The sequence below is a fragment of the Alosa alosa genome, chromosome 8 (genome assembly GCF_017589495.1).
Source record: "Alosa alosa isolate M-15738 ecotype Scorff River chromosome 8, AALO_Geno_1.1, whole genome shotgun sequence".
Classification (NCBI taxonomy): Eukaryota; Metazoa; Chordata; class Actinopteri; order Clupeiformes; family Clupeidae; genus Alosa; species Alosa alosa.
Window position 1 is genome coordinate 22,365,105 of NC_063196.1, and position 13,679 is coordinate 22,378,783.

Consider the following 13,679-nt stretch of genomic DNA (forward strand, 5'->3'; position numbering starts at 1 on the left):
AGGAGGATGAGGAGAGGAAGAGAGGAGGATGAGGAGAGGAAGAGAGGAGGATAGTAGGAGAGGAGGATGAGGAGAGGAAGAGAGGAGGATAGTAGGAGAGGAGGATGAGGAGAGGAAGAGAGGAGGATAGTAGGAGAGGAGGATAGAGGAGGATGAGTAGTGGAGGGGACGTATGTATGCAAAGGGAAGGGTGAACAAGGACAGAGGAAAAAGAAAGAGGACGAATCAATGTGAGTAGAATGATTAGCACAAGTAATGTTTAGCCACTAAGCACCATTGCCAATGAACAGTCACTAATGAAAGGGTTCGTACAAGCTGAAAGACATGGAAAGAGATCTAAAGGAGAGCTAGACTTTGACTAGTATTATGATTACTTCATCTAAAAAATGGAAACCATTGAAAAGCAATTGAAAATGTTCCATCTGTTTCACCAGTTGACAACAAGGCTCCTAAAGTCATTAGGGGTAATCCTCTACTACACACTGAATAAGCCAACAGAGTTTATATAATGACAAGCATGGGCAATTCTGTACATGAACGGTCATGCCAAAGGAGCCAGTTGAGCGTGAGTGAGAGTGAGATTTCTTTGTGTGTTTTCATGTGTGTGTGTGGGCGTCAGGGTGTGCCCTGTGTGTGTGCTCTGGTGTGTGCTTATCATGAGGAACAACAGAGTGTGAAATGCAGAGGAAGGGAGTGGAGGAGCCAATCATTTGATATATCAACATTAACCAACCAGTCCCACTGATATATCAACATCAACCAACCAGTCCCACTGATATATCAACACCAACCAAACAGTCCCACTGATATATCAACACCAACCAACCAGTCCCACTGAAATATCAACACTAACCAACCAGTCCCACTGATATATCAACACCAACCAGTCCCACTGACATATCAACATAACCAACCAGTCCCACTGATATATCAACACCAACCAACCAGTCCCACTGATATATCAACACCAACCAACCAGTCCTACTGATATATCAACCAGGGGCGATTCTAACCAGTCCCACTGATATATCAACATAACCAACCAGTCCCATTGATATATCAACACCAACAAGCCTACTGCACGAAAACAACAGCGTTGAACTTTTACAACACTATAGGCTAAGTTAAAAGATGGGTTACACATATGGACGTTTCAAGCTTTTCAAAAGTGCATGTGTTTGTCATGTCGGGGGCTTCCCCAGGAGGTTTTTTGAAATTCTGTCTACTTAACACACCATTCTAACGCAGATTGGGAGGGACAGAAATACTTTTAGCTTACATAACAAGCAGCTGGCTCATGTGACGTGAAAATTGGCTACCTTATGCTTATCACTACACTGCCCAACATGGAGACATATCTCTCGTTAACAATCAGAAAACATAACATAGGATATTATTTGTGTGAATGGGTTAGCACAAACTTAGCTTTTGGTGAACAGAGATGCAGATCACTGATTAATTTCTTTGCGCAACAGCCCATGTTCTGCGTTCACTCCAGTGAGACAAGTGAAATAGTTTTCATAGTTTTGAAATGTTTTTAAAGCCGTTTCATTGCCAGGCTATTTACTACGAATTTTACCTGCTATGCCTTCTGTTTTCATGGACAGTTACAGGAATCTACGTCATTCGTTTATCGTTGCTTCAATCCAACCCACATTATCTCCAGAGTTTGTAAGTTTGTCAGTCAGTTTCAGCCTCTCCTCTAGCTCCACTACTACACCCTTTGGGATTTATTAAGTTTTGTTACATTTTGTTACACTTTAGAAGAGAAGACACAGGGGGCCTCTGCATCGATGTCATTGTAGAGCAGTGCGATGTGCTCAATTATGTAGGCTAGCTCCAGAGTAGGCTAATGACTGACGCCGCAAATACGGACACGTTTATTATTATTGATTAGTGCTGGGCGGTATACCAGTTCACACCGTATACCGGTGTATATTTTCGTTATGATATGAATTTTTATTATACCGCCATACCGGTGTATTTTATTACGTTTGGAACGCGCGTTTTCACACGCACACATGGTGCCACTGCGAGGCATAGTGAGGGTAAACACAAAACACCTTAAGTTTTTCCCCTGAAGTATGACCCTTAAGGCTTAATTTCTCCTTAGGTAGGGGGTTTATTTAAGGGTGTTGCACAGAATACCTTAAATTGTTTCTTTAGTTAAGGAAAAACTTTAAGGGATACTGCATTGAAAGGGATTTACCATCACAAAAATTCTATTGAGATTGTTCAACAGCTTAGCTGGCTAGTACTGTAGGTCATGTCGTTAGTTAGCAACCCACCGAACACAGTGAAGTTTAATGTTCTTATCATTCATCTCATCTTAAGAATATTTGCTGAAATTTTCCAGGTAGCAGTAAAACATGTTATAGACATGCACTGAGCAATACTAGCTGGCTAATTAGAAATAATCCTGACTGTCATCAGTGCACCAAAACAAACGTTTTTGTTAATGTTTTGCCTAGCGAACCGAACCGAAGCTCATGGCAGGCTAACAAGACATCCACATCCACATGAAGTTAACGTTAGCCTACCACTAACGTCATGTAAACCACACAATAACATTAAGGCATGTTTCTGATAGGCCTATTTGACAGAGTAAGCATATTAGCAGAGAGGTTTTATTTTAAATGGTATAATTTTCAAAAAAGTATAATTATTGCAAGTTGCACTACTTTTTGTATTGGTTTTATACAACATGTTTGTGAAATTTGCACAGTAAAAGTTCTGTATTTTGACTGTAATTGTCTTTGCATTCTGATTAGATTCTTCATTAGAATCATGAGTGGCTCTTTGTAAACAGCATCATTTTCTGGGGCCATGCAAAACTGCATTAGCCTACCACTAGTGTGGAGTTATTCTACATCATGACAGTAAAATAGACCATCCTTAGTCAATGTACTGCAGCAATTCCTCTCTCAACCTGTAGAAAATGCTGTGAACATCTGATTATGCATGAAAAAAAAAAAAAACCGAAACCGTAAGAATTTTGAAAAATACTGTGATATACATTTTTGGTCATACCGCCCAGCACTATTATTGATTATCATTATTATTATTAGGAGGCCCCTCATTGGTCGAGGCCCCTGGGCTGAAGCCCAGGTAAGCCCCTGCATTAAGGCGCCAGTGCCAACCAACCAGTCCCACTGATATATCAACACCAACCAGACCCACTGATATATCAACACCAACCAACCAGTCCCACTGGCACACCATAACCCATCCATTCATCGATTATTCATTCATCCATTCACTATTCATTCATTCATTCATTTATCTATTCATTGAGGGGTCCACAACCCTCACTAAGAACTGTCTCTTTCTCCAAGTCAATTCAAATGACTTTGTTGGCATGACAAACAGGGCACTTGGATTGCCCAAAACAACCGTAAGAAATATAATGAACAAGAAATTCAACTTACATAAGATGAACACCCTCCTCTCTCTCTCTCTCACACACACACACACACACACACACACACACACACACACACACACACACACACACACACACACACACACACACACACACACACACACACAGATACATACACACACATAGAGACAGAGAGGATGAGAGAGAGATGACAAAAGCCGGAAAAAGTATGAATAAAGGGCTTGTTGCATAAGTGCCTAGCTGCACTGGGGCATTTGATTTGACTAGTGAAAGTCTTCCAGTGCACTGGGGCACAGAAGAGCATGCTGCCACCTTAACAACACCCACAGTGATGACTGAGAATGCCATAGTGGAGACTGACATCAGGTATCATTCAGAGAGTGCGATTGAGAGACACACACACACACACACACACACACACACACACACACACACTCATCTCTGGCTACTTGAGCCCCTTGAGCTGCTTCTGTGTGTCCAAGTGTTTGTGTCTTTGTACTCAGGGGGGTCACTATATTATGCAGAGGGAATTGCATTTACATAACACTCTACTAGCATACCCTCTGGTGCCAGCATCCGTTTTGGACCCTCACACCACACACACCACACACACACACACACACTAGGATGTTTCCTCCCATTCAAACCTGTCCTGTGTGTGTGTGTGTGTGTGTGTGTGTGTGTGTGTGTCTGAAAGTGTGTGTGTGTGTGTATATGTCTGAATGTGTGTGTGTGTGTGTGTGTGTGTGTGTGTGTGTGTGTGTGCCCAGTAGCTTTGGGCAGGGAGGGAACACAGTGTTCTGTAGGCTCACACTCATGAAGCGCATCTCCAGAGATAGGCTCGGCCTTTCACACACTCCCAGGTACACACATTTGCCGTCTCATCCACTAACAAAAATACTACATGTAGCTAATAATAACATCTAACAATAATAACATCAACTGGTGTCTTTTCTATTCATTCTATTGTTATATTATGTGAATATTTGAATTAATTTCTGTGTGTACTAGAATTTGTATATTTTCATGTTAGATATCTTTTTCGAAAGATACTTCTTCCACTGTGCTCCTGTTTTCTTGAGGCGATCTTCAGACGGGCATCGAAACGTCTTTAAGGAGCATGTTTAGACGCGCATTGAAATGTCTTTAAGGAGCATGTTCAGACGGGCATTGAAACGTCTTTAAGGAGCACGTTCAGACAGGCATTGAAACGTCTTTAAGGAGCACGTTTAGACGCGCATTGAAACGTCTTTAAGGAGCACGTTCAGACGGGCATCGAAACGTCTTTAAGGAGCACGTTCAGACGGGCATCGAAACGTCTTTAAGGAGCATGTTCAAACGGGCATCGAAACGTCTTTAAGGAGCACGTTTAGACGCGCATTGAAACGTCTTTAAGGAGCATGTTTAGACGCGCATTGAAATGTCTTTAGGGAGCACATTTTGAAGCACATCCAAACCTTTTTCTGTTTATCAGAATGATGGTTTTTGGGAAAGTTGCATTCTGAGTGAAGTGTTCTCTCTGCCGTGATGTTTAAACTGAGAGATGCTTGTCTCGCACGTTTCTGCAAAACATGACATTCTCCATTCTGTTCATGTTTTAGTTTTAAATCAGTGAGGACAAAAACGCTTTATAGCATCAGTCCCAGGATGCAATACCCTCGACTGTGTCACTGACAGATAGCTGTTGTTAGAAGATACACAACTGTTTATAAATGACTCGTAAAGGATTTGTTGATTCATGTAACAAGCTGCTCGGTCATGTTTTTGTAAAGATGCTTGGTCATGTCTTCGTAAAGCTGCTTGGTCATGTCTTTGTAAAGCTGCTTGGTCATGTTTTTGTAAAGATGCTTGGTCATGTCTTTGTAAAGCATCCTAAGACCTCAGGAGAACCCGAGCAAATCATTTCACTGGAGCGTTATGCAACGTAACATCTCTGAGTCTCGTCTCGCCTCGCACGGCTGACCTCACAACCTCTCACAGGAGTGCACTGGACTAGCTGGACATAACAACTGCACAGGAGTGCGCCAGACTAGCTGGACATAACAACCGCACGGGAGTGCGCTAGACTAGCTGGACATAACAACCGCACAGGAGTGCGCTAGACTAGCTGGACATAACAACTGCGCGCGCTAGACTGCAATTTACACTGAGAAGGGCAATGAGTGCTCCATAGGCGAGAGAGAGAAGGAGAGAGTGAGAGAGAGACTGCAGGCTGCTCTGAGTTCCTGGATGGAGTCAGATCATATTAATAATAGATTTGTCCTCCAACTGAAGGAAACAGGAGACCCAATGAAAGGTGCCAGAGAAAGGTCTAAAAATACAGTGTACTGTTCCACGGAAACTTGCTTTCTCTTTCTCCCTCAATCACACACATATACACACACACACACACACACACACACACACACACACACACACACACACACACACACACACACACACAAACAAACACACACACACACACACACACACATGCAGCATCAAAAGCATTCTAATATCTATCTGCGCAGACAATGCAAATCATTTTACCACTATCACCACGACCCACACACAAGCACTATGTCTCAAGTGAGTAGCTGTGTGAATGGTGCCCTGACTAAAGGGGTGCTAATTTCAATTTCAATTTCAATTTCAATTTAATTGTACTGATAGAGCGGCAAAACATTACACATGTCTCATGGCGCTTTACAGAGTGTTAGACAATCAGCGAAAAGAAAAGAAAAGAAGGCCCATGGACTAATCATCTGTGAGATGCTTGAGTAAGGCCCTTGGGATGGCCGGGGGCTAGACAAGATGAAGATGATGATGATGATGATGATGAAGCTGATGAACGAGAAGATAGATGGATAGATAGATGAATAGATTGATTGATGGGTGGATGGACATATAGATGGATTGATTATGATGATTGTTATTGTTACTGTTATGATGATGATGATAATGAGGCTGTTGATGAAGAGGAGTATGATGTCTGCTTGAGGCTGACACTCAGCCAAAATTTGGTCAAATATGCGCCTGCAGCCGAGGGCCCAAATCTGGTCTAATAAGCGCTGCAGCCGAGGGCCGCTGGCCTGACCTCACTGGTCATCTGTATTCGGGCCCCATCCACGCTCACACCTCTCACACGATGGATGAGAGCACTCATCTCACAGTGCTGTGTCAGAAACCCCAAGTCCAGCCTCCAGCCGTATGAGAGGCAGAAGTAGAGAAGGAGGGAGAGAGGGGAGGGAGGGAGCTGAGAAGTCAGGGCTGCAAGCCAACTTCTTAAGATTTCAGAGTAAGAAACCTTTCCACACACACACACACACACACACACACACACACACACCTGTGTCAGAAACCCCAAGTCCAGCCTCCAGCCGTATGAGAGGCAGAAGTAGAGAAGGAGGGAGAGAGGGAGGGAGGGAGCTGAGAAGTCAGGGCTGCAAGCCAACTTCTTAAGATTTCAGAGTAAGAAACCTTTCCACACACACACACACACACACACACGCACACACACACACGCACACACTTTGTATAATGCTTTTATTCCTAAATGTAGATTTGAACTGCACTCTTGAATTCATTCTAATTATAACCTCTTTTCATTAAGGGGGACAGTGGGGGTGCTAACACAAAGCGCAATTAACTGCCCCAGATTCCCAGCCCGGCAGAAAAAAAAAATTCAAACGATTTTGGGTGGCATTGCTGCCCGTCTGGCACTGATAGCGGAGCCGGTGGCAGCTCGTGCAAAACAACTGAGAACAGAGACGGGGGGCGGGAAGATCCCCGCCCATAAGATATCCGGTGTAAGGTTAGTCAGGGAGAAAAGGAATGCAACGTCTTGCGCAAAATTCCTCCTTCTTCAACTGTCACTCAGACTAGACAGAACCGCGGACCTGCTCACGGATATTCATGAAAGAAAAAACTTCTACGCTAACAGGTATGTTTGGTTCATTGTTATAGCCTACTGCTGGGAGCGCAAAGCTGCCTGATCTACAAACTTTCTCCTCAGTTTAAACCCCCCTTGATCCGCTTTTGCGACTTTTCTTTGGCGTTTCCTCTCTCGGGGGGTAAGGGGGAGGGCGCGAGGCGTTGGCAGCCTTGAAATTGACCAGCCCCAGGTGTGATTGCGCCGTTAGCCTCTTAAACTGTGACCCGATTCCAGGACCACAGTCTTATCTATGCAAATGTCGCTTGATAAGGACTGTGCGCTCATATATTCCGACTCGACCCGAGTCGCCCTTTCTACCTCGCCTCACACGGGAGGAGCAGCAGAACTAGTCTAGCGCTGCTATTTTGGGGAAATAGATAGAGCCTGAGTAAGCAAGAATGAGGACCACGGCTGAACTGAAAGGTTGGTGTGATTCTTTCGGAACCTTTTAGATTAGCTATTTTCAGTGAAAATTGCCAACTGCCCACTGATGTTTTTTTTCTTAGAGAGTCAGATAGATGTTTGTATGAGATGGCATTAGAGCATCATAAGGCTTTAAACTAGCAAAAAAAAAACATGAATATGCACATTTGCGTGTATGTGTATCGCTAATCATGTTCAGATCTAAAAAAAAACAAAAAAAACACGAATACTTTTTGGGAGAAGTTGAAGCCGTCCTGGTTTCGTGCGGACAGCTGGCACAATGGAAACTTGGAAAGCGCGTCGGAGCCAACAGCTGCTGGAAATCACGGGCAGGTTTAGCTAGCTACCTCGAAGGCTTTGTGTATGTTTGAAGTAAAAGCTTAAAAACTATGTCTGGGTGAATGAAACAAGAAGGATCAACATTATATTCGCAGGGATGTGTAGGCCTATGTTACTGCCTCTACCTAATTAGAAGGCTAGCCCATTAGGTATGGCGTTGCATAACAGCGACTATGTGGGACTCCGTAGTCATAAATAGAACGGCAGTAGCCTACTTGGGGCCATCCGGCTCTCCACATATCCCTCATTTCAATAAAAAATGAGCGCAGTGGAGAAGGATCAAAGAGGGTAGGCGTGTATTGCCCAAAAGCCAGCAGTTATCCTGGGCCCACCGACAGCCTTTGTCGTGCGTGGCGAGAATTAATTGAAGACTTTGTACTTTTCCAGGACCGGCTTATTTTTCTTGGCACCCGTCTCCAAATGCGAGTGACTCCCTACTCCTGACATTTGTGCATCACCCCGGGGTGCTTGCGTCACCCGACTCAGTTTTCTCTTTTTTGGGGTCAGCAGGAAAGAGCGCTGATGTGAGCTGTTATACAGTACCTTGTGCAGGCTTTTGTAGATCACCTGTAGCTGTAGTGTGTGTGTGTTACATCTAATCAATTGGGCTACTGTTGGGCTTTCCAATGAAGGGAAGAGATTATTGGTTAATTTGAAAGTTGTCTGTAGGTGTCATGATAAACGTGCATGGAAACTGTCATTTACGCAATGTAGTCAACCCACAAATTGCACAGTAAGAACACATAGTTCAGCTCAGCTGGTGCATGAGAAGAGATGTTTTTTTTCTGGCTCGCTGACGCATACCCCCCTCCTCAGAGAGCATCAGCTTCTGATTCGCTCCTATGCTCGACAGGGGACAGCGCTTGAATGGCCGCCGATTGAAACACAGAACACTCCCACTCACGGGTAGTATGTACGTCACGTTACCCCCCTGACAAAGTCAACGCAGAAGCCTAATTAGCATGCGTTGTCGCCGCCCCCGTGTGCATATAAACTTGGAGACGCACAACTAGAGTTCAGTTAGAGCTATTGAATAGTTTGGGAAGCCATCCAGCTGTGGAAAACTACAGCCATGACAATCAGCACAGACAGTGGAGCTCCCGAAATTACTTACTCCAAAACGCGAGGAGTGGTGGCAGTCTTTAGCGGTAGGCATCATTTGACTCGCGTCAGGGAATACACTTTAGACGCTTCGACTTCTGAAAAGCTGTGGGAATTAATTCATCATAATTAACACTTTTTGCTCTCTTTTGCTCTTGTCTTTTCTTTCATTCAGCTTTTATGAAACAGAGAAGAATGGGGCTAAACGATTTCATTCAGAAGCTTGCCGCAAACTCCTATGCATGCAAGCAGTAAGTAGGCTATCATCTAAGCTCACTCAAATGTTTTTCTCTACAATTTGCATAAGAGATGCTTCAAAGAAATCCCACAGAGTTCTTGTACTGTACTTCTGCACTTTTAACAAGATGTACACACTTCTCAGTGATTCTGTCAGTGGCAGTGTTATCATGTGATTACTGAACTCCTGAGGTCTTAATGTGGTTGTAATCTGCTTCTCCACAGCCCAGAGGTGCAGTCCATGCTAAACCTGACCCCCCCTCAGGATCCAGAACTCATGAACAGCAACCCCTCCCCTCCAGTAAGTAAAGCACCATGCTCATCTCATAAGAGTGTCATGTCTTTTGCGTCTATGTTTATGTGAGTATGCATGTGTGTGTGTCTCTGTGAAAGAGAGAAAGAAAGATGTCTTTAGTTATCTTTGGTTATGCAAGTGTGTGTGTGTGGGGTTGATGATGCTGTGGTCTAAGAGTATGTCTCTCTCTCTCTCTCTCTCTCTCTCTCTCTCTCTCTCTCTCTCTCTCTCTCTCTCTCTCTCTCTCTCTCTCCTGCAGCCCAGTCCCTCGCAGCAGATTAACCTGGGCCCCTCGTCTAATCCCACTGCCAAGCCCTCGGACTTCAACTTCCTCAAGGTCATCGGCAAGGGCAGCTTCGGCAAGGTCCTGCTAGCGCGACACCGCAGCGATGACAAGTTCTACGCTGTCAAAGTCCTGCAGAAGAAGGCCATCCTGAAGAAGAAAGAGGTACTGCAGATTAATGACCTTTAGTAAACACACCGGCCTTTTACTACGTCAGTGATGAATGTATAGCAACATAAAGAAGAACGTATAGTATAGACCCTTTCAACAATAAAAACAAATACAATGCTTGAACGTTCTATTTGGTTCCCAATCTACTTTCTCTGCATTAAGATAACATATGGAATGTTAAAAAGGAAGTCTTGTGGGGCCAACTATCATGCTGATAATGGAACTCTCTTGAAAGGGTCCATTATCAGCATCATAGTTGGCCCCACAAGACTTCCTTTTTAACATTCCATATGTTATCTTAATGCAGAGGAAGTAGATTAGGACCCAAATAGAACGTTCAAGCATTGTTTTTGTTTTTATTGTTGAAAGGGTCTATAGCAACTGACTAGTTGCACACCAGATGCCCTTTTTATTCAGAAAGATTGAGCAGGTTTTTGTGGCAGTTTATAAAGAGGGGACCAGTCAGTGATGCATGTTTTAAAACAGCGCTTATTTTATTCCCTTTCCAATCCAAACTATTGCACCATACGCTGACAATGTAAACAGTGGGGTACGCAGGGTGAAGGGGATGTGTAGTGAGTGACTGGCATTGATTTCTTTAGCTTTGACCCCTGTATACAAGCATCTGACCCTCAACCTGTGTGTGTGTGTTTCAGGAGAAGCACATTATGTCAGAACGGAATGTCCTCCTGAAGAATGTGAAGCACCCGTTCCTGGTGGGGCTCCACTACTCCTTCCAGACCACAGACAAACTGTACTTCGTCCTGGACTACATCAACGGAGGAGAGGTACGCTACGGAGCGCTCCCATCAGGGATGGGCGAGATCAGTGGACTTACCGTGTGGGCGTGAATGGGGTGCAGTGCAGGTCAGCGAACAGAGAGAACATCGCTGTTTATGTTTCACCGTTGGCGTAGCATATCATTACTCACTGTACAGAATTGTTTACCTTCCATATAGAATTGGACTCCATGGGACAGGGGGGGTCGGGGGGAGGCAGCTGATGTAATGGTTGGGGGCTGGAGGACAGCAGAGGAAGTGTCCAGGAGACAGTGTGTCTGACACTGAGAGAGAAGAGGGATAGACTGCTGTAGAGAGAGAGAGAGGGACAGATGAACAGAGAGAGGAAATCCTGCCATGAGAAGGCCAGGAGAATGTACTCTCGCTCTCTCTCTCTCTTGGTCTCTCTGGTCAGTAAAGGTGAAATTCACCTCAGGAAATCGTCGGGCGTGTTGTGGGGTTGGGTGGTTGGAAGAGCAGCCCGATTTAGCATGCATCTCAGCTGAGAATGGAGGCCGACTGTAGGGCTGGGCCGGGGGAGGGGGGGGGGCTTTTAAACATTTCCTGTGATTGTTTCATGGTAAAAAAAAAGCCATGATTAAGTACAGCATGTAACAGATAATCTCTCTCTCTCTCTCTCTCTCTCTCTTTCTTTCTCTCCTCCTCCAGCTGTTCTACCATCTGCAGAGGGAGCGGTGCTTCCTGGAGCCGCGCGCGCGGTTCTACGCGGCGGAGATCGCCAGCGCGCTGGGCTACTTGCACTCGCTTAACATCGTGTACCGCGACCTCAAGCCAGAGAACATCCTGCTGGACTCGCAAGGCCACATCATTCTCACCGATTTCGGCCTCTGCAAAGAGAACATCGAGCCCAACGGAACCACGTCCACATTCTGCGGCACGCCAGAGGTGTGTGTGTGTCTGTGTCTCAGCCTCACCTCAACTTGTTGAGTGTTGTCATGTCAACAAGCATGTTAGTTACTTTGAGGTATATGGCAGATTGACACAAAACGAGGATTTTTGTTTTGTTTTTTTTGTTGTGTCAAAAAATATACTGAAATGGTAACTCATCATATGCGTCTAACAGTAGTTTGGGCCAAACATGACCTGGTCTATTGTAGATACCCGCGACTGCAAAATCAATGGTTGAATAACTCTCCATGTGTGCTTTCTCTTGTGTTGATGTAGTATCTGGCGCCGGAGGTGTTACACAAGCAGCCGTATGACCGGACAGTGGACTGGTGGTGTCTCGGTGCTGTGCTCTACGAGATGCTCTACGGCCTGGTGAGCATCCACACCTCTGCTGCCCGCTCAGGCGGTGTGTTCCAGTAGCAAACACTAGGGGGCGGTGTGGGCTCTCAGACTCTCTCTAGGGGGCTCCAGCATCACATGCTGTAGGGTCAGCTCAGGCTGCAGGTTCCGTTCCGTTCTGCCGTGAGAACTGGGGAACCTTCAGCAAAGGATTGGCATCTCAGCTCACTCTTTCTGAAGCTCTCAGAGAAATTTGAAGCGATCTTAAATTTAGTTAATAGGATTTACCACGGATTCTGTGAAGTGACTCAATTGAAATGGACTTGGCCCTTGCCCTAGTATTAGAGCATAGTGGACTACTTCTATATGAAGCCCTTGCACTAGAGCATAGTGGACTACTTCTATATGAAGCCCTTGCACTAGTATTTAAAGCATAGTGGATTACTTCTATATGAAGCCCTTGCACTAGTATTTAAAGCATAGTGGACTACTTCTATATGAAATCAATATTTAAAACTTGTTCGGTTGAAGTGTGCAGCACCTCCTGCCCATGATCAAATGGTGCAATACATATGCATCATGATATGTTGCAATATAGAATAGCGTGGAATGGTACACTTTGCTGCATACAATAGTTAACATATAGCGGTTTGCATACAGTTTGCATACAGTTACGCACATGCATAACACATGCATACTTGCATACATGCATGGAATCATGCACTAGCAGTTGAGAAGCTTTAAGGGTGGTAACTGTGTTAATGAATCTTTTGAGGGAGTGTTCAGGTGGTAACTGTGTTACGTAATGACTCTTTTGAGGGAGTGTTCAGGTGGTAACTATGTTAATGACTGTTTTGAGGGAGTGTTCAGGTGGTAACCGTGTTAATGACTCTTTTGAGGGAGTGTTCAGGTGGTAACTGTTTGTTTATGTTTGTGTGTGTGCAGCCGCCTTTCTACAGTCGCAACACGGCAGAGATGTACGATAACATCCTGAACAAGCCCCTACAGCTAAAGCCTAACATCTCCAACGCAGCGCGCCACCTACTGGAGGGACTTCTACAGAAGGACCGCACCAAGAGGATCGGCTGCACAGACGACTTTGTAAGTGTGTGTGACCGAGTGTGAGTGTGTGTGTGTGTGTGTGTGTGTGTGTGTGTGTGTGTGTGAGGAGGTCTTTTGAATGCACACTGAGATTAAATGCAGTGTCTGTATGGGATTATAACCCCTCTTCACTCTCCCTCTCTCTGTCCACAGACTGAAATCAAGAACCACATGTTTTTCTCCCCAATCAACTGGGACGACCTGAACGGCAAGAAGATCACCCCTCCCTTTAACCCTAACGTGGTACGTTCCAATGCCTTAGAGATTTGCACGACGAATCTTCAGACAATACTGGCATCAAGGTTTTAGCCATGAAAATGTTGCTTTGCTGTGTAGTTGGTCCACACGTCTGATAACGGTGTTCCCTCTCTCTCTCTCTCTCTCTC

General features: G+C 44.8%; 1 protein-coding gene across 5 annotated transcripts in view; it reads left to right on the forward strand.

Moving 5' to 3' along the window:
• sgk1 (serum/glucocorticoid regulated kinase 1) overlaps nt 1–13,679 on the forward strand; it is a 48,563-nt gene that overhangs the window by 34,000 nt on the left and 884 nt on the right. For 2 of the 5 annotated variants that reach the window (XM_048250168.1, XM_048250169.1), the window contains exons 6-13: nt 9,355–9,430; nt 9,642–9,717; nt 9,971–10,159; nt 10,822–10,953; nt 11,614–11,850; nt 12,130–12,225; nt 13,138–13,293; nt 13,447–13,536. In XM_048250168.1, coding sequence (XP_048106125.1) covers nt 9,355–9,430; nt 9,642–9,717; nt 9,971–10,159; nt 10,822–10,953; nt 11,614–11,850; nt 12,130–12,225; nt 13,138–13,293; nt 13,447–13,536 — 1,052 coding nt within the window. Of the gene's footprint in view, nt 1–6,939; nt 7,326–7,378; nt 7,740–7,928; nt 9,227–9,354; nt 9,431–9,641; nt 9,718–9,970; nt 10,160–10,821; nt 10,954–11,613; nt 11,851–12,129; nt 12,226–13,137; nt 13,294–13,446; nt 13,537–13,679 lie in introns of those variants that run through there. The other 3 variants (XM_048250171.1, XM_048250172.1, XM_048250170.1) reach the window with 3 other exon arrangements.